Source organism: Tyto alba, unplaced genomic scaffold, assembly GCF_018691265.1.
Source record: "Tyto alba isolate M040663 unplaced genomic scaffold, T.alba_DEE_v4.0 Super-Scaffold_48, whole genome shotgun sequence".
NCBI lineage: Eukaryota > Metazoa > Chordata > Aves > Strigiformes > Tytonidae > Tyto > Tyto alba.
Window position 1 is genome coordinate 13871614 of NW_024881324.1, and position 19794 is coordinate 13891407.

The 19794-nt window shown below is 44.5% G+C and overlaps 1 protein-coding gene and 1 long non-coding RNA gene across 3 annotated transcripts in view; both read left to right on the forward strand.

The window, feature by feature from the left end:
* Positions 1-8862, forward strand: part of LOC116961329 — a 35491-nt gene extending 26629 nt beyond the window's left edge. Inside the window, exons 3-5 of the long non-coding RNA XR_004406953.2 lie at positions 5096-5227; positions 6400-6504; positions 8307-8862. This is a non-coding gene — a long non-coding RNA (uncharacterized LOC116961329). The remainder of the gene's footprint in view (positions 1-5095; positions 5228-6399; positions 6505-8306) is intronic.
* Positions 8863-12549: 3687 nt separating this feature from the next.
* The window catches only part of SLC22A23 (solute carrier family 22 member 23), a 117555-nt gene continuing 110310 nt past the window's right edge, over positions 12550-19794 (forward strand). For both annotated transcript variants that reach the window (XM_042806801.1, XM_042806802.1), the window contains exon 1: positions 12550-14030. In XM_042806801.1, coding sequence (XP_042662735.1) covers positions 13497-14030 — 534 coding nt within the window. In that variant the 5' untranslated portion in view covers positions 12550-13496. The remainder of the gene's footprint in view (positions 14031-19794) is intronic.

Below are 19794 nucleotides of genomic sequence, written 5' to 3' on the forward strand. Positions count from 1 at the left end.
CTGTTTAAAAAATACAAAATAAAAGCAAATATTTTAAGGTTAATCATGCTGACATGGCTGATTTAAAAGTATTAGTGTGGACAGACATGCAACTGATGTAAGGCATGTAGCTTTGTGTACTCTGCATTGCTCTCTGGAGATGTCCAACTCTTACCCTTGGCTGCAGAGGTACGCTAGGCTCCTACCTTCAGACATCTCTATTGCATTTAAACTAGGTGCTGGAAAGGTGAGGGAGATTGGATATTGCTCAAAATGTCCCCCACCACCAGCAATTACAATCAAATGTCAATTGCCTATTTGGAGTTTTGAGGTACTTCATCAGACATAATTTATGCTTTGCTATGTCTATATCTCTGGCAAACATGGCTTTTCTCTCTGTTTGCCCCGGTTTGACTTTTTTTTCAGCAGTGATTCCACTATTCAGAAACCAGTGACAGCAGATTTTGTTTGTCTAACTACAGATTTCAGGTGCAAATTACTTGTAACTAAATGCCCAGAAAAAGCTTTTAAATTGCTTCTGTTCCTTCTTTTTTGGGGGGAAGGGGAAAAAAAAAAAAAAAGCTTCAGACAAATTCTGGAGATGTTGGGCTTTTGTATATCTCCACAACACAGATGAGATTCTTCAAAGTGAACAAAGAAAGTCAGTGATATATTAAGTTTTCTGCATTCCAGGAAGAAAAAGGAAAATGGTAAAGTCCTGATGGAAATATTAAGCACCACACTTTATATTGGAAAGCAAACAAACAAACAAACAAAAAACAAACAAACAAACAAACAAACCAACAAAAAAAAAAAAAAAAAACAAACAAAAAAAAAAACAAGACTTGCACAGCCATTATACTGCACAAGATGAAAATCCATCCTTAAGTGGAGATGTAGACTTGAAACTGTTCAGCTGCTTTGTGTGCAAGCACACTGTGACCCTGGTTTTTCAGAGTCGCAACAATACTCAGCCTCATTTGCTTAAATTGAGATAATGGAAATCATGGATCTTAAAACCATAAAACCACAAGGGATGTTTCCGAAAAAAAAAAAAAAAAAAAAAAAACAAACAAAACACTAAACTGGTGGGCACAATTACAGCACTTTCCAATAAAGTACAAGCAGTTCTGTGCCTGCTGTATGTGGGTAACAGCATGACTGCTCCTGGAGCATTCACTGGATTCTGGAAGGCAGTTACAGGTTCTGTATTATTCCTGCTAAAGCTAAGACTTACCAATTATTGAAAATAATATTATGATGCAGCTTCTGAAATGGCAGTCTGCAGAGGACTTCGCAATCAGGCTGTCAGTGAAGGCGTGGCACAAGAGGAAACTGTTGCCAGAAGTGTTTACCCAGGAGATACTCTTGAGAATGTTGATAAAAGCTGAAAACATCACTGAATTAAATGTTTCAAGGAGAGGATACACTTTGAGACATGAAATGTAAAGTGTTACACAGATTGTTCACCACTATTCAGTAAAACAGCTTGCCAGCAACAAAGCAGTTCACTTTCCAAAAACTTTGTTGTGCTGTACTTGATGTGGGAGGTTGAAGGAGGTTCAGAAGTTCAGTAAAGACCCTAAAATGTGCAGTCAAATTGGTGATACAGTCCTTACACCCCCATCCCAGAAGAGCTTAAATTTCTCTGTGATATTGGACTGGATTTAAAAAGGAAGTTGCAAACACTGTGGACTTCATCAAAACCGTGTCAGAAACCCTGCAATGAACAGGCGTGTTAATAAAAGAAAGTGAATCACTTATTCATCTCAGCTATCTGATGGATCAAATCCACCAGAAGAGTGTGAATCTGGAGAAACTCAGGTTTTCCTTCTCTCTGAGGAACTGGAAATTTCCCTTGAAAACACATATAGGGGAGGAGAACCCAAATACCCAAACTTTACAGAGTAGATGTCTAAATTCACCTCCTCTCAGAGATTATGTGTAATGTACAGTATCAAATCAAAATCTGATCAGAGGCTCTTCAAAGCTATTTTAAAACTTATCAACATCACAACACCAATTACACTGGCAATGCAAGATATGCTACAGATGTATGGGTTGGATCTCAACCCCGTGCAACTGGTGACTCAGCTTTGCCTGTTGCAAGCCAGCTATCAATTTGCAGAAGGTCACTGAGGTCCATTCCAAAATATTTTTTGTTCAGCCAAGCCAAATGCTGACTGTTTTGCAAAAAGGTGAAGCTAACACTAATGTTTTCCATGGTAGTAGCAGCCAGCCCTAAAAATGAGAGAAATATAGATGCCTAGTATCAGTCACAGCTGAGTAGACTGCACCTCATGCAATTAAAAGAAAAAGAAAAGTCTGATTTAAAGCTCACAGGAGTTTTAGGTAAATTCACTTGAAGAAAACAGCAGCCTCTGAACTTCATCCAGCTTGGACTCCATTCCTCTGTTTGTGTTTTTAAAAGAAGTAATTATTAGCTTTGTACCATTCCTACTTTGTCCACTTCTAATAAAGTGAGGAGAATAAACTTTTTCCTAAAATTTAAAACTTACTATCTGTAATCTTCCTTTTTTAATATAGATTAATGTTCATTAAGCACTGCACTGATTTGGTCTGAAGTCTGGGAGAGGTGGGTAGGACAGTTCATTCCCACCAGAGAGAACAACATATTTTGCATCTATGTTCACCAACTGGATAAAAGTTTGTCCTCAAATCTGAAAACACTGGAAGGATGGGTTTACGTATCTAAGAAGAAAACTTTAAAATAACTGACTCCAGGAGCATTTTCCCATAGCAACATGCTTTTAAAAATAATTGAGAGAGGTTAACAGAGAATTGCTGCATAATTATACAAATATGTCTTCATGTCTTACTGCTGCATTCTTAATCACAAAAGCGTGTTGCAGAGAAGCTGAACTGGGCACCAGTTAGCTGTCTGCTCCAGGTGAGCTTATGAAAATAAGCAGGAGCCAGTGAGGTGTCTAGTCAGAATAACTGTTTGACCCTGAATAAGGAGATCACAAGTAGGTCAGCACCATTGTGAAACTAATTTAGCAATCTCCCTCCTGCCTAAAGCCCAGGAATAATGTTAAAGCTAATAACCGTACAGAGCCTTTTGTCAAAATCCAAATGGCTAGGAACACTTGATCCCCATGGAAAAGAGCTGGAGATAGGAAATGTCCTGCCTAAGATAGCTGGCAGGACACCTAAGCTGATGACAGGGAAGGCTTTCGTCAAGGTAGGTTTTGGCTCACTGCCTATCTCATTCCAAACAACCATGAAACTGGTGGAAGCTTTTGATGGTCTCCCATGACACAGTCACAAGTGTGAACAATTTACAACATCTGCAGCCACCAATACACACTTCTTTATTTTTTAAATGCTAGCTGCTTTAGACTTGTTGCCCAGATGATGTCTTCCTGAGGAAGATGGCTGAACTTTGCACACATCTGAAAATAATGTTTCTTTGAAAAGAAACGTGGGTTTGACAGCAAAATCCAGCCTCCTTTTTGCTGACTGAGGTCATCAGTATTACCTGTTCTGCTGCCTGACCATCTCTGGACCAGGTGAGTAGGTAGAGGGAAGCAGGGAAAGGCCACAGCAAAAGCTGCTCATCTTCTGTTCTTTTATCTCTTAACTACAAACAGGAGCCTTGTACTTATGAAACTCCAATTTCCCTTTCCCCCTTCATCCTATACTTGGTTTGTTTCTTCACAATATTGTTTACAATTTGCGTTTTTGTTTTTGTTTTTGTTTTTTTTTCCCCAAACCTCCCCAAGCCGGGTGTTTATTCCCAGCTGACTCCTGCCTTGCAGCATTGCTTCTTAATCCAGGTGTGGCCTCTCATTATCCGGCTGCTGCTGGCAGCATTTCCCTCTTAACAAAATGTTTCTAACTAGATGTCTTCAGCTGCAGAGGAACTTGAGTTTTCTGACTGGCTTCCGTATTTTCAGATTCCTCAGACACAGCATCTTCACTGCTCAGCAAAGGGGAAAAAAGGCTGGGGCAGGATGCTTTCTATGGCTGGTGCCTCTCACCTTTCATCGTACACGCTGGGTGTGTACTGAGCAAACAACCAGGCAAGCTGCACGTGCTGGCCAGACCTTACTGGTCCAGAGCAAAACTAGCTGGAATTTCACCCTTTACTTCAGATGCATCAGGTACTGAGGCTCTCATGGTGTAGAACACAGAGCCCTTTGGATGAACGAAGGGACCTATCTCCCTCTCCCTTTTTCTCTATATTTTTTAATTTCAAAAGTCCATGGACTCCTTGATTTTATGCTGCATAAATTCAGGCCAAAAAACATTGTGAAAGAAGTGCTTGGTATTTCCAGGGTAGAGGCTAGCAGCACAAGACATTGTTGGAAAAGGAGTTTTGACCTTTGTGGAGCAAGGTATAAGTCAGTGGTTATGCCTGGAAAGACAGAGTCTGCCAGGCTGACCGCACTGCAGAACTGTATTTACACAAGCTGTCTTGAGTTCTGGGTAACTACAAACTCTTTAACTCTAGCAGTGCAAGTCTCTTATCTCTCAAATCTACAAACGTTGACAGAAAATACAATAAAAATATTAAATCCTGTATTATGGTTTTTTCCCAACCTCTTTCTTTCCCTTTTGTTCTTAAAGCCATTATTTTGTTTCATAACATTTTTCTTTAGCAAAATCAGCATGCTCTTTCTTCAACTTGAACTAATTAGTGCTCTTATTCCTCTCTTAAACCATATGCACACAGTCGTGCTTGTTTTGTATGCAGAGAATAGAGAATATGCTCTTCTCCTTGCAGTTTTTGAAAGGATTTATTCAGAACTATGAGCTGAGCTGTGAAACACTGGCACAGGTGTCCCCTCTGGATGGGCAGTGGGAGAGTATCAAGGGCTGCACTTGTGCAGATCAAATTTAACAAGGTCTGTGCAGGGTATCACAGTAACTCCTGTCTGTGATGAATGGAATGGAATGGAATGGAATGGAATGGAATGGAATGGAATGGTTGGAACGGACCTACAATGGTAATCTGGTCCAACATCAAGCAGGACTTACAGGGTTCAAGCAGCAGAGAGTGCCAGGTAACATGTAAATAGATGGATGGGGTTATATGTCAACATCACATGGCTACGTGACACAGTTTAATTAAGACTTTGCCCCTTCTCAGCCTCTCCACAGGTAACATCCAGTTTGGGCCTGTGTTGAAGAATAGAAGGGACTCCAGTCTTGCTGCTCTACCTTGGAGCTTGCTCCCAGCCCATATAACCACAGACTCCCAGCAAAACTCTTTGGACACTAGGTGAGTCGAAGCTTGCACATATAATATAGGAGCAGGCATGGAAAGAAACACTCCCCATTGAGCATGTGTCTTATCCAGGTGTAAAGAAAAAAAAAATCAAAGGAAAATATTTCATGTGCAAAAAAGGTCCTTGATTATAGGTTTAATTTTTAAGTATTCCAGTTAGGCCCTGCAAGATTGGAACTTGGTGATTCATACATTTGAGGTAATTAGGCTTTGAGTTGCCATCTCTACATTTGTTTGGTTACTTTCTGTAGTATATACACGTGCTTGCACAGTTAGTCTGCGTGCAAAGTGTAATTTATCTGTCTGAGGACTGCACTCTGAGTCACTGAGTTCCCTCAGGGTGTTCTGATTCCTTTCCTCTGATAATCCTTAAGGAATATCCTAGCTCCTGTTAGGTTTTTGCTTTCCCTTTAGAAACTGAGTTATACAATAAAAGTGACAGTAAGCATCTGCATGTAGCAGGTTGTGATTCCCATTATAGGTGAAAATGCACCCATCTTGCTCCTGAATTAAGTATTACCATTCTAGTCTCAGTATTTCTGTTGAGAATCTGTCAGCAGCCTTAGAGGAGGATGCAGAAAATATATATGTATATTTGCACTAAGTGATTTTTCAACATCAGATATTCGGCTACCATCTTACGACCAAGGGAAAGTAAAATGAATGCTGTTAGAGACTTTGGTCTTTTGAAGCAGGAATCCAGCTCAAAGCCTGTTTAATTTAATTGAATTTTTCATTTAATTTCATTTATCTAATTCTAGTATTTGAAGATCTGTTTAAAATAAAAAAGCCACTGGACTGACTTAATTCCTATGTGATTTCACTACATTCCATTAAGACATTCAAACAATATGTGTCTAAAAATTATGCACACTGTAGAACTTGTCTTGTGTAAGTACTTACTTGGTTTTTGCATTGTTTTAATGTATACACACAGAGAAAAAGCCCTATATTAAAACACCATGAAGAATGCAAAATTAAGCACTTGAAAGTCAGAAATTACACAAGGTAAAATAGCTTCTGTAAATCTAATTTGGCCTCTCTGTGTGTTCACATAAGGTATATGTGTTATATATGCATACATACGTATATATAAGTGTATACTATTTGTGTATGTACAGTGAGAAAAGCCTTTAATTACATGAATACCTACTGTTTTTCCACAGAGTGCTTGCTTCATTCAGTGAACAGGATAGACCTGCTTCACATGTGGGTCACCTTCCTGTGAAGAAGGCTGTTCCCTATACAACACTGCCTCATTAATTGTAGAGGTAGGTGAATCACAAATGAGGTGTAAGACTGCAAGAAGAGTTAAGGGGTGCCACTGCTTTTCCAGAGAATTAAATTCATGATTTAGAAAGTCAGCTGGCTGGCTACTGACAGGTATAGAGGTATCTGAGTGAGCTCCTGAACTCCCTTCAAGGAAAATTATCAAGACAAGATTATGCAATTTAAGTTGCTGGTCTGAGAGAACTTCATTGATTCACCCTACTGTAAAGTAGGGGGAGTACATGCAGGAGCTAATTTCTAGCTAAGAAATGGTCACAAGCAGCTGATGGAGATAAACTCTTCTGGTGGCACAGCTGTGTCCAGAAGATGACATCTCTTCACAACTTGGACCAAGCTAGGGTGGAACTAGCTTGGGCTTATCTTTCTTACTGTACAGCCACTAACAATGTACATCAGTACCATTGTCTTCATTAACCAAATACATAACCTCATTTAAAAAAAAAAAAAAAAAATGACAGTGTGACAAAGTTTATTTTCCTTGAATCCAGGCTATCTGTCTCTAATTATCTCACCTAGTTTTAATTCTTTGTTAATGTAGTGCTACATCAGTTGCTTCATCATTTTGCCCAGGAGTGATGTTAAGCTTCTGTCTCTTCCTCAAAGCACCGTGTGATGTTATTACAGTTGAATTTGTCTCATTTTGTGAGTGCATGCCTTGAGAGTCTGGAATCCGATTTACAAAAGCACTGCACATCCACAGTTGCCAACAGGAGCTGTCCTTTGAAAATACAAAATGCTGCACCATGTTCAAGAGTGCTAAACTGCTGGGAGCTGCAAGTACCCCAAAACTTCATGGTTTTCATATTACCTATTTGCTTTTGAGTTTCCCCTTATGAAAAGGAGGTAATAAACCTTCTCCTTATGGAGACACTACGAAAATAAATGCATTAATATTTGTGAAAGACTCAGATACTTCATGAGGGAGAATTATAAAAAATCCCATGAGGACATTAATCATTAGTTCTTGAGAGCAGAGTTTGAAGATAATGCATTAAATAAGTCATGGGGCTCCATACTGAACAAGTAGAAAACAAAATATTGAATTGCTCCTCATTAAGACCCAGATTCTAAAAGGTATTTTAAGTGCTTAAATCTTGCTAAGAGTCAGGGCTTCTTAAGTGGTCATCTTTTTTTCTTCTTTTTTTTTTTTTTTTTTTTTTTTTTTACTGAATAAGACAGGAGATCTGTAAGAAAAATTGTATGTAATCATGTAATTATAGGTTGCATCATAATGCACTGTTAATTAAAGGTTGCATCAGAATGCATGTGCACAAGATTTGGGGCACAAATCAACATTGCCTGAGCAATCTTAGTTACAGCATTTACCAACATCAGATTGCTTGACTTTTCAACATCTATGATCTTTTCCAATAATTAGAGTACAAATAATTTTCTCTGGTTTTAAGATAATAAACAAAGCCACCCACACTCGCCATCATTCTCACATCCCTAGCAGATGGGGGATGGGAACCCTTTTCCTGCTGCATCCCTTCCCGTATGGGGTACAGACCTCTGCCAGCAGAATAAATGACACAAGTAGTAGGTTGTCATTTTCTATTTGAATCAGCATCAGGGAGGGACAGAACATTTTGCCAGTGAGTTTCACTAATGTTTGCTGACATTGGAAGAATGGTGAAAGTCAGGCGTCTGTGGTTCAGTCAGGATCGGACGAGAGCACGTTGAAATAAGTACAGGCTTTTCTGCCTATTCCCCAAGTGGTTTAGCCCCTTTTACCATTTGCAACTTATTGCTCTTTCTTTCTGTTTCTCTTGCTCATATCCAGCTCTCACAGTCCTCACCTGGTCCTCCTGAAAAATCACTGGATAAAGGGATATTATCTGGATAAAGTCCTGCACATCATGATCTGACCCCATAGCTGATCCTGCTTCAAGAGGAGGTGAGACTAGAGACCTCCTGATCCCTTTGAACTTGAATTATCATGTGATACTATGAAGTCAAGGTGCTTTTCTCCATTTCTGAATAGCCTCCATTACAATATGGGATTTTATTAATTGCTTTGTACCAAGTAGTTTTGGTTTATTGCACTGCCATAATTTTACCTCTACAGTACAGGAATCCTTTAGACAAAAAAGGCAACCAAGCATACATCTCATAAAACCATAAAATATAGCCAGGGTTATTGTTATGCGGAATGTGGTTGTTACAAATTCCACATAAACCAGGAGTTTATGCCAAGAGCTCTCCAAAGTACTGTGCCTGGCCTTCCAAGAATCTGGAAATGTTAACACTAAGGCTAAGGAAGCTTGATTTTTTATTTTTTTTTTTTCCTCCTCCCTGTAAACATGATGATATTTCTCTGGGTCCTGCCTTCAAGTCCTCTGAGCTGTGGCAGGGTGCTGACAGACAGGGTGCTGCTTCTGCAATGGGAGGCTTGTTCTGCAACAAGGCAAAGTTCACAGTTTCCACCGCTGTCGTATTGCCCCAGTTCTGAGGCCACTCGCTCTGCATTTTGACAGGCATTAAACTGCTCCCATCAGAGGACACAAAAGCCGTCTTTTCTGCTCCCTCCTCCCCAAACTGTTGAAGACCCAGATTATAATAGTATGCAATTTCCTTAACATAACTCAGTGAATGTGGAAAAAATAAGCCAAGAGACATAGATTCATTCTCTTTCTGAATGCAACTTATCTTTTAAATGGTATCTTCTTGTCTTCCAGCAAAGAGGCACCCCAAAGATCCTAGGTTTTCTCTCTGAGGTCAGAGATTCACTGTTGGAGAAACCATGCTTGATCACAAAACACAGTGGCCTGTGAAGCCTTGCACAGGAGAGGCTTGCCTCTGTAATCTTAACTTCAGCATTTTCTCATGTGTAGGCTCCATCAAGCAGCTGGAATATTCCTTTCAAAACTTTCTCATTTCCTCATTCAAACCAAAATCAATTTTCACAAGAATATGTAAAGGCATTTCTGTTATTTAAAATATATTTTTCCATGAAGTTTTTTCCTTAGTAGTATTTATTTCATCAAAAAATTGTTTCTTAACTCCTATAAATGTATTTTCTTTCCTTTTTTTGTCCTAAGCCTTCTTGTACTCAGAAACAGCCTCTCGAGAATCACTGTTTCAAGGGTGGGAGAACTTCTACTCTGTAAAAATACATAACTCCCAAGAATATGCTACCTTTTAAATTTTTCAGTTCCAGACAAAATCTCAGGATGCAGGAGCAGCCCAGAAGAGGTGTTTGGGATGAAAATATTTGGTCAGCTTGAGTAAGGGTTGTCACCTCTCGTTATGGGCTTTTCATTGTACTGCATGACTTTATTCTGTTTCTACATATCTACTCATTCATAGTACCCCTACTTCCTTCTCTAAGGGCTCACTTTTCCCCTCTCATCCCTTCCAAGTTTTCAATTCTTCACTTTCTTCAGGCAAATTTCTCTTTCCTAAAAACTTCAGCTGAGACCTCCATTCCCAAAGTCCTCTTCCCCTCTTCATTTCTCCCTGCCAACTCCAGGCCATGCAGAGGGGAACCTTTGTGGAAAAGACATCAAGTGATAGCAGGGAGTTTCTAGAAGACCTGTCTCAAATGATCCTATTACAGAAGAAATCTAGGAAGTGTAAGAAGCAACTGATTGGGCTAAACTGTGAGCTCATGAAAAGGAACCACAGAGACAGTAGGTTGGATTTTAATGGGATAAGTGCAGAAGTGCCACCTAGCAAGAGCAGACGGGGACAAACACAAAAAAAGCCAATACAACAAATAAAACTTAACTGGCAAGAGTAATACAAGTAACAAGAAATCATTCAGTGACTACATCAGTGGTAAGAGGAAGTCAAAAGCAAGAGGATTACTCATCAGAGAAAGCTATTGACTGATGCTGGGAAGGCTCAGAGTGCCTCAGGCCTTTCTTGCACCAGTCTTGGCTGAAAGAGGTCACTTGTGATTAGGTGATTGACATAATACATATAAATGATAAGGGAATGAAGTTTCAGACCAGACTGGGACAGAACCAGTTACAAGAGTACTTGGGTAACTTAGAGGTGTTCAAACCAACAGGCTGGCTGGAATTCACCCCAAGGTGCTGAAGGAAGTAGCTCAAAGAGCGTTGGAAACACTGGCGTTTATCTCTGAGGGCTCAGGGAAGGTGGCCAAGGAGCCTGCTGATAGAAAACGGCAAAACTAGTGCCTATCTTTAAGGAGGGAATATAAAAATTAATCAATAAATAAATAGACCAGCCAGACATTTTTTGCCCAGAAAGCACCTAGTACAAATAGACACATTATTTGTAAAGAGATAGAAGGAAACCATGAGGTAAGCAACTGTTAACACGGACTTGTCAATGAGAAATTGGGACAAAACAGCCAAAATTCTGTTGGTGACAGAGGAACAGACCTTGGTATGGAAGAAAGGAGCAAGGGCCACAATCATCTGTGCCTTGGTTAGGCTCTGCACATTCGTTCATAAATCAGGGAGGTCAGTTTACATGAAAAATTTGGGCAGTGTGTACAAAACTGTGGAAACAGCAGTTGTCAGTGGTTTATTGGCAAACGGGTGGATTATAGATGCAACTCCAAAGGGGTCTGTCCTGGGACATTTCATTAGCAGCCTTCAGAGATGGCATTGATCGGGGAGTGACTACAAGTACATCGGAGGATAGAGTAAGAATTCAAAATAAGCCTAAGAAATTGCTTGGGAAGCACCGAACGTGACTGAAAAGCAGTGAGAGGAGTTGTTTTTGCGGGCAGGGTTAACCCCTTGCACACGCAGAGGCCGGGGCACCTGCTGGGTGCGTGCCACAGGCAGCAGCTGAGGGGAAACCGGAGGAGAGCTGGGGCAGCCGGTGGCCGAGGAGGCAGCGGGAGAGGCGGCCAAATTGCAGCTGGCTGTCATAAAGAAAATATGGTGCGGGGACGTGGTAACAGCCGTCAGAAGCAAAAGGGCACTGCAACACAGGAAGAGAAAGAAGAGATTTCCCTGGGCAGGGAGCACCAGGTTCACGTTTTGGCAAGGAATATTCGGATCAGTCAGGAGGATGAGGAGCCGTCCGGGGAGGCTGCAGGGCTGCTGGGGCACAGGGGATCCCCCAGAGCAGGGCTGAGGGAAGCCCTGCAAAAGGGATCCAGAGCCACCAGTGGATGGGAAACCTTTTTGGTGTTGTATGTAAGAAAAGGAGCTAAAGGGTGGAAGATCTACGGAGTTAATGGTGTACAATAACTGGCTTGCAGACACCAGATCATGTAAATGAAAATCCACCAGCAACTTGCTCTCCCATTTACAGTCAGTAAAGATGCCAGTCCGCCTCTAATGCGCACAAGTATTTTCTGCTCACTAGCCATATTCATGTGTACAAGCATATATTGATCTGTTGTCTCTCTTTCCCTTCTTCCAAAGGAAAAAATAACTGCACAGCTCCGTAATGCATGGGCTACGCTCCACGATCAAAATAGTCTGAGGCGCTCGCATACTGAAGTAAATTTAGCTTAACACAAAAATAACCTTCACAAATTCAAACTGTCTCTTTTACAATTAATTTTACAATTAATGTCAGGTGTTAGTATGACTATTTTTTTTTTCTTTTTATCCTAAGGGTGTACTAATTCGACAGCCTGACCGAAATGCTGCAGGTACACCGCTCTAGCTCTCAGAAATGCCCCCTCTTCGACTTTCGCTTCGTTCCCTCCAGGTCTGTCCCCGCTCCCGCCTTCCTTCCCCCCCCCCCTTCAGCCTCCAGGGGTGCTGCTGCCGCTCGCCCCCCCCCGCCGCTGCGCTGCGTTATTAAAGGCAGGCCGCGTAAATAATTGATCTGGTAATAACAGCGCGGCGTTACGCCGAGGGCCCTCACCTCCTCCCCCCCCCCCCCCCCCGCCGGCGCAGCGCTGCGCGGCCGCGGGGCGGCGCGGAGCCCACGCGGGGCGGCCCCCCCGGCGCCGTCCCGCCCCCGGCGGCGGCGGGTCCGTGCGGGGGGGGGGGGGCCGGGCCGGCGGCGCGGCGGGAGCAGGTGCGGCCGCCCGGCACCGCGGGGGCGGCGGGAACCCGGGCGGGCTGGCGGGTGGGGGCTACCGGGAGGAGGCGGAGGGCGAGGGGCCGGGAGGGCTGCTCGCCTCGGGAGGGGCCCGGCCGTGCCCGCAGCCCGGGCCGCGGAGGGGCTGGCGGTGCCCCCCTAGCCCCCCCCCACCCCTTGCTGCAGAGCCAGATGTGCGGGACGGGGGGCTGCGAGGGGCCGGCGGGGGGGTGCTGGGGGCTGCCGCCGCCGGGGGGGGACCCTTAGCTGTGCGGGAAGCGGGGAAGCCGCGGCGGGAGCTGTTATTTTTTTCTCCTCCTCCCTTTGCCTTCTCTCTCCTCCCTCCCTACTCCTCCTCCTCCTCCTTCTCACCAAAACCGGGAGAGGAGGCGTGTTCGTAGAGCCTTGCTGCACCGGTTTTGCTTGGTTTGTTGTTGCAGGGTTTGGTTCGCAGGCTGTTGGTTTTGTGGTGGTTTTTTTTTCTTTTTTTTTTTTTTCTTTTTTTTTTTAATCTCCCCTTTCCCCCCCGCTCCCCGCCCCTCTCCCTCTCCTTTCTTCTTCCCTCGCCTTTGGCCCATTGCATGCTCGGATCCGGCTGGATCCTTCCTTTTATTTTCGGCGGTGCCTCTCGGAGGGGGGAAGGGAGAGCTGGGATGAGTGCAGCCTGACGCACAGGCGAGGGGCGGGGGGGCACCGCCGGCAGCTGCAGCGGTTCGTGGCCGCAGGGTGCGGGTGAGGAAGGGAGCGAGCGAGGGGGCTCGCTCGGTGCCTCCCCCCTTTCCTCGCCCCTCTCCTTCCTCCTCTCTCTCCCGCCCTCCCTCTGTCCCTCCCTCCCCCATCCGTCTCCTGCCGGGTCCGGCTGGGAGCGTGTGTGCCGTATCTTACATTGCAAGGTGTGCGTGCGTGGGGGAGCAGGAGGGGAGAACCCGCGAGGGAGCCGGGGCTGCCCTAGCGCCCCCCCCCCACACCGCTCTATGTGACCCCCCCCCCCCCGCCTTCCCCGGGCGGCTGGATGGCGATAGACCGGCGCCGAGAGGCGAGCGGCGGGGGCCGGCCGCTGCCGGAGGAGAACGGCTCGGTGCCGGGGGCCGGGGGGGGGGGAGCTGCCGCTGCCCCCCCGGGGCCGCCCCCCAACAACAACGCCGCCGGGGCCGAGATCCAGGCGGTGCCGGTGCCGCCGCCCGCCGCCTGCAGCCCGCTGCTCCTCGACTACGACGGCTCGGTGCTGCCCTTCCTCGGGGGGCTGGGCGGCGGGTACCAGCGGACCCTGGTGCTGCTCACCTGGGTCCCGGCCCTCTTCATCGGCTTCAGCAAGTTCTCGGACTCCTTCCTCCTGGACCAGCCCGACTTCTGGTGCCGGGAGGCGGACGGGCAGGGCAACTGGAGCGGGTCCCTGGCTCCTGGCCACGCCAACCGCAGCGGCAACGGCAGCATCTTCCCCCCGCCCGGGCTGCCCACCCCCGCGGGGGGCAACGCCAGCGAGTGCGACTGCCACGAGTGGCACTACCGCATCAGAGCCGGCCTCGTCCAAAACGTCGTGAGCAAGGTGAGAAAGGCGGCTTCCCTCAGCCCTCCTGCCTCATCCCGCCCTCGCGGGCCCCCTCAGCCCTGCCCTGGCCCCACTCGACACCTGCTTTTCCCAAAACAAGGGGAGCAGCCGGACACGGTGCGGATCTGTCTGTGCAATGCCGCCGCTGTGTCGGTCAGGCACCCCGTGGGTTACCCTTCCACCCAGGAGTAAATCCCGCATCCCTGTAATGCTTTCCCTCCCTGGGTGTCGTGCCGTGGGTGTCTGTCCTGGGGGTTTGTACCAGGGTGCCAGCTGTGGCACCAAGCTACAAAGTTGTGTCCCAAAACGGGATCGGCGGCGGCCCTTTGGGATGCCAGGGATGGCAGCCATCCTGCCATCTCGGGACACGGGTGTCTGTGGGGAAAACACTGCGGGTGAGTGTCACCAGCTGGCGAGGGGGAAAGGGCTGTGGAGAAGCCTCCGATCATGATATCGCTCATCTTTGTGCAATTATACTAAAGCAGCCATACAAACCGTGTTGATTTTTGGGAAACCGATGAGCTGGTCACTGTGGAGAGGAAAATGAGACAAAGTTCTGCTGAATTCTTCTTGTTTTGTACTTACTCCCTTGGTAAGTGTTTTGGTAGAGCAATAAAAGAAGAAATGCCTCGCACAAGTTGTTGCACTCCAGAGGCAGAGAGTGCATGCTGCTCTGTTTTGTGTTTCCTAACGTAATGGCTAAGGTGGAAAATTTCTAGCGAGGAGGGCTGTGCTGCTTTCTGCTCTTACTTCATGTTTGCTGAGCAGCGTGTGCAAAAAAACACCTCGCCTTTTCACCTGGAAGCTTTTGCTTGTTTGTGGTGACGGCCCTGCAAAAGCCCTGCCAGCTGTGGATGGGCCTTGTTGGTATTAACAGGCAAGCGGAGCTCTTGGAAGTGTAAAATGAAACTGTTACACCAGGAAAGTAGTTCCCTTAATCTCAAGACCACCCCCCCACACTCCCTTAAAATCAGCAAAAATCACTTCCTGCCTGGGAGCAGTGGTTTGGATTATCTGAGTTTATCTAGTTGGGAGAAGGAAATATAGCAGTAATCAGATGACTAGCATGATCGTGCTTTGTATTTAATCATTGAAAGTCATTTCAGTTTTTGTGTCCCTTGAAAGCGTGTGCAATGGGGATAAATCAAGTAGAGCAAATCCCTCAAAACCTAGAACCCAGACTGGATTTAAAAAAAAAAAAAAAAAAAAAAAAGAGTAACCTAACTATGCTCCTTTTGTGAGACACAGACACATGGTGGGCTTGAATGGTTTGCGATGTAGAAGTGCACAATGAAATCTGACATTTGAGAGGCAGATTTTCTTCTGTTTGTAACCAGAGACTGAGCTATTCATATGTTTTAGGGTCTAATCCTGATGCCTAAACATGAAAAAAAAGATCTTGAAATATTTCTTTTTAGTGTAAACAGTAAAAAAAAATTTTTTTAAATGTTTGAATCTTTTGAAGGTCATCATCAAGTTGGCCACAAAAGGTCAAGGGAGAATTAGTTTGCCATCTTGCATGCATGCTTCTTTAAAAATAATAATAAAAAAGTGTTCTTTGGAAGAACTTGTGGTAAAGGACAGATCAATTTTAAGGGATAAATAAACATCTGTGGTCCCTGCTGTCTTGTTTTCTATTAGAAAGAATAATAATCATCTTTTGAGACTATGGGTTTTTCCAGTGTGGAGTTTTTATTTTTGTTGTATGCTTGCTTCTAAAAACTTGGCAGCTTTTTCGCTTTGATTTGTAATCCCATGTAATTATAATTAGGTTGTTTTCTCGGGGTCAGGATTCCTCCTTGGTTTGTGCTTTGGTTTTGTTTTGAGGGTTTTCTGGGTGGGTGTGCTGTCTGTTTTTATCCTAATGAAGAAAGAGAGGAAAAACCCAGGCAGAACATCAGTGTAGCTTCATTCGGACTTCCTTTCTTATAAACCCCCAGGAGCTCTGATACTGTGGGAGCAATTCTCGTAACTGCTGACTCCTCCTATGTGCATCCCACTGTCCTTTGTGAGAAAGAGCTGCCCTGGATGAATTCAGAAGACTGGATGTTCAGAACTCCCTTAACTCCCCTCAAAAATACATTTGTTTCTGTAATGTATTATGCAATGTTCTCATCTTTCTAAATAGAGTTTTATTAAATCTTAGCCTAATATACGCTCATTTGTGTAATAGCCAGGGGTTATATTGAAATATCATAAAGAGAGCCAAAAGTATATTAATAAAAAATGCACTTCTGTTTGGCCAGTAAATCCCCTTGTTCCCATCTTCAGTGGTCAAAGCTAATCGCTGCTGGATGCTCCATCATTGCTTTGTCTTCAGGAATGACGAAACAATTGTGGTTATTTAGCACGAAGCATATTTCCTGCTCTGCATTTTTGTTGAAGTACGTGAACATGAGACGCCACTGTCCCCTGTTCCTCGGGAGCAGATAGCTGTCCTTAAACTGCGTTAAGTTTCACTGTCTCCGTAGGCTCTCTCCTAATGGTACCCTCCATCAGATGTTGTCTCTCTGCCCAGGCTTTCTCAGCTCTCCCTTCCCCGGTGCCCATTTTCTCCCAGCCTTTGTCATGCTTGGGATTGAGGGAGCGGAGATCTTGCTGTTCCCAGCCCTGCTCTGTGCTTTGCTTAGCCCCGCTTCTCTTTAAGTCTTTGCCGGAGGGCGGGGTGGCCTTGCACCTGCCTTGAAGAGTGGCATTGCCACGCTAGGCGCTGCGATTATCCTGACCTCCTTGACTGAGTCACTGGGAACGGTGCTTTTTATAGTGCTGCCAGTCATTAGAACTGGAAATGGTAATAAAGGACGTACTACTTATTATTTAACACTGTTGAAATACATATAGCGAAGAGGTCAGATGCATAATTTAACCACAGGGATTCCAGTGGCCGTATTAAATCACCTATCTGAGCTAATGTCCTGACTCGGTACATAAATCTTGGGCTTTAGCTTGGTTTGTGCGTAAATATCTTCCTTTAGAACTCATCACTTATAAGGCTTTTTCACTCCTAAATGCCTCTGAGGATTTTCATCTATTCTTTATCACAACATTACCATTATCACACTGCTATAAACAGAGTGCGTGTGTATTGTTTGAGAGGGATGTAACCTGAACTAGCCTTTAGGCAAAAGGCTAGTAAAAAAGATAAATAACCTGTCTTTTAAACGGTCCATGTATCTCGCCACTGTCCAAAGGAAGGACACTGAGAAATACTCTTCTTTTTGCCATGGGGTAACCCGAGGTCTCATTTTATGCACCAGCAAAGTGACACTTCGGATAAATTATTAGCATTAACACAATAAGCGACAGAATGGTAACTAAACATATGTAACCGTGAAGCCTAGCAGGAAGTTGGACCGTGTACTCAGCAGGGACTTTTCTAAGTCTCGTTAACTTCTTTAGTGCCTGGATCTTCTGACCATCTGCAAAGTCAGCTGTAATCTTGGGGCAAAGTTTTCACAGAAGCCCTTAGCTACAGAACTGGTGGTGTTTTGTTTTTTTTTTTTTTTTCCCCTCCGTTACTAGGATGACCTGTCCGCTGTGTTTCGTTTGCATTACGTGGTGGGGTTGGTTGTTGTTCCGAATGCTAATTTGTATAATGGACACCAAAAGCTGACAGTGGGCAAGGACTGAGGCTTGATTAAATTGCAGCGGTTGATGGCACAGCATCCCTCTGTGCACACCAGCAGCGTTCCAGATCGTTCCACCTCTTGGGGGTGGCGTGGAGGGAAGTGGTTAGTTGAAGGCTGTGCTTTAATCATCCTGAGCAATTATGTAATAATATTTCATGTCTAGTCACAAGGGAATTCCTGTTGTGGCTGCTTTTCTGCTCCAGATGCCTTGTTTTTCTGCAATGCTGTTCTTTTGGCTCTCAACTTCCCACTTGATTTGGGTTGAGTCATCTTCTTTCCCAAGTAACATGCCATCATTTTACCTATTTGCCACTGGTTCGATTGTTCTCGTGACAACTTGGCTGAGCCTCTAGCAAATTCTCCCCTCCAGAAAAGTGGAGCTTAATTCAGGAGAGCCAGATGGTCCAGGGGCAGCACTGCCATGCAGCGAGCACTGGGCAGTTTCTGTCTTGGTGCAAACTTGGATCAGTTCGGGCTGTGATGTGATGCTCTTTGCTCCTGCAAGGGGAGATGTCTGTGCCCTAACAGCCTTTTTTTCCTAGCACTTTTCTGGACATGCATTCAGCTGATTTAGCTTCCTAACCTAGTAGAAAACTTTGTCTTTTAAATATTTTTTTTTATTATTATCATTATTATCTTTTTTTTTCCTGGGTTTTCTGCTAGGTTGATGAAGCAAAATGGCTCTGTGCAGTGACACGTGCCTTAGACTGTGGCGTTGTCTCATGAGATTATTGCAGGTATCTGCAAGTAGCCAGAAATTGTACAACAAATAAATCTGTGTGTGATAATAGTGATGATAAATTTGGCACTGCTTGTGGGGTGATATTTCTTGGGGTAGCAGAGAGGTGTGCGTTTCAAGTGGACTTTCAGAGTTTCAGGACCTGACAAGGTCATTCCCAAAACAAGAGCTGCGCCACCCTTACAGCCTCCCATTTGTGCCTGGAATCTCACTTGTTTCTGCGTATCCTCCAGTTGGCTGGTCTCTGCAAAGAGGCCTCAGAAATGCTGATGCTTCTCTTTTATTTTTTTTTTTTTTTCCCTGCAACTGCCAGGATTTGTCTTGTCAGTGTTGGTTGCTGGCTGACTGGCTTCTACCTAGTCCCAAATCAATGAAAAATTCGAGTTACTGTACCCAGTGCAGTAGTTGGGTCAAAAGGAGCAAGATCGAAGCTAGTATATCACTCATGCCCTTGCTTCCCTTGTACAGATTGAAGGGGGTATGGAGACCTGCAAGGCAGATACTTGTAATGGGCAAAAAGACTATTATAAAGTTTCTTTCAGATGAGGCTTTGAAATTACTCTCTCTGCTCCTAAAGGGTGCTGAAAGGGTCAATAAGTCCCTGTGGTCAGAGATATCCAGAAATACTGGCAGATGACAGCAAAGTTATAATTTTTTTTTTTTTAATGGCTTCCTCAGCTATGGGAGAGATCCCAAACTTTTTTTTTTGTTCCCCTTCCCTCTGCAAGTTAGCTGATAAAGAGTTTGCGGTTGCCGGTCTGAGCACTCACAGGCTTGAGAAATCTGCTGGTTAAAGAGGGAGCAGGGAGAGCTGGCGGTCTGTCTGGGTGCTGCTCTGGGGCCTGCCTGGGTCTCCCAGTCATGAGGGCACTGGTGAACAACGCCCTAAAACAACGGGGTGAGTTTCTGGCCAAGTGGTGTGAAGACAGGTGACGGCTGTTTCGGGAACACTGCCTGCAGTTTCCTGGTGGTGAACTGTCCTCTGCCTGCCTGCAAACAGCAAATTACCTGATGTTTGAGATAACCAAGTATGATATCATCAGACTAGAAATGCTTGTTTAGTGAGCCTAGATACTATTTGTTTATTGGGGGTGAGGGGTGTTATGTACATGGCAAAAAATTTTGAAGCAGTTGGTCTAGAAAACAGAGACTGAGTTAAAGCTAACACTGATATCAGAACTCAGGTAGTCTTTGGTTTTCTATCTGGTATGGATTTCTTTTTCACTAGAGGGAATGTATGTAGAGTTAATGTTTATTTATCACCCTTAAGATACAGGATCTCAGATACAGGAATCTGATTTTAGCCTACCATAAATAGTTTGTATCATTGGTAGAGCTAACAATGATCCTCCATGGAGGTAATTCTGTACTGAAATATCTTAAAGTCATTCTC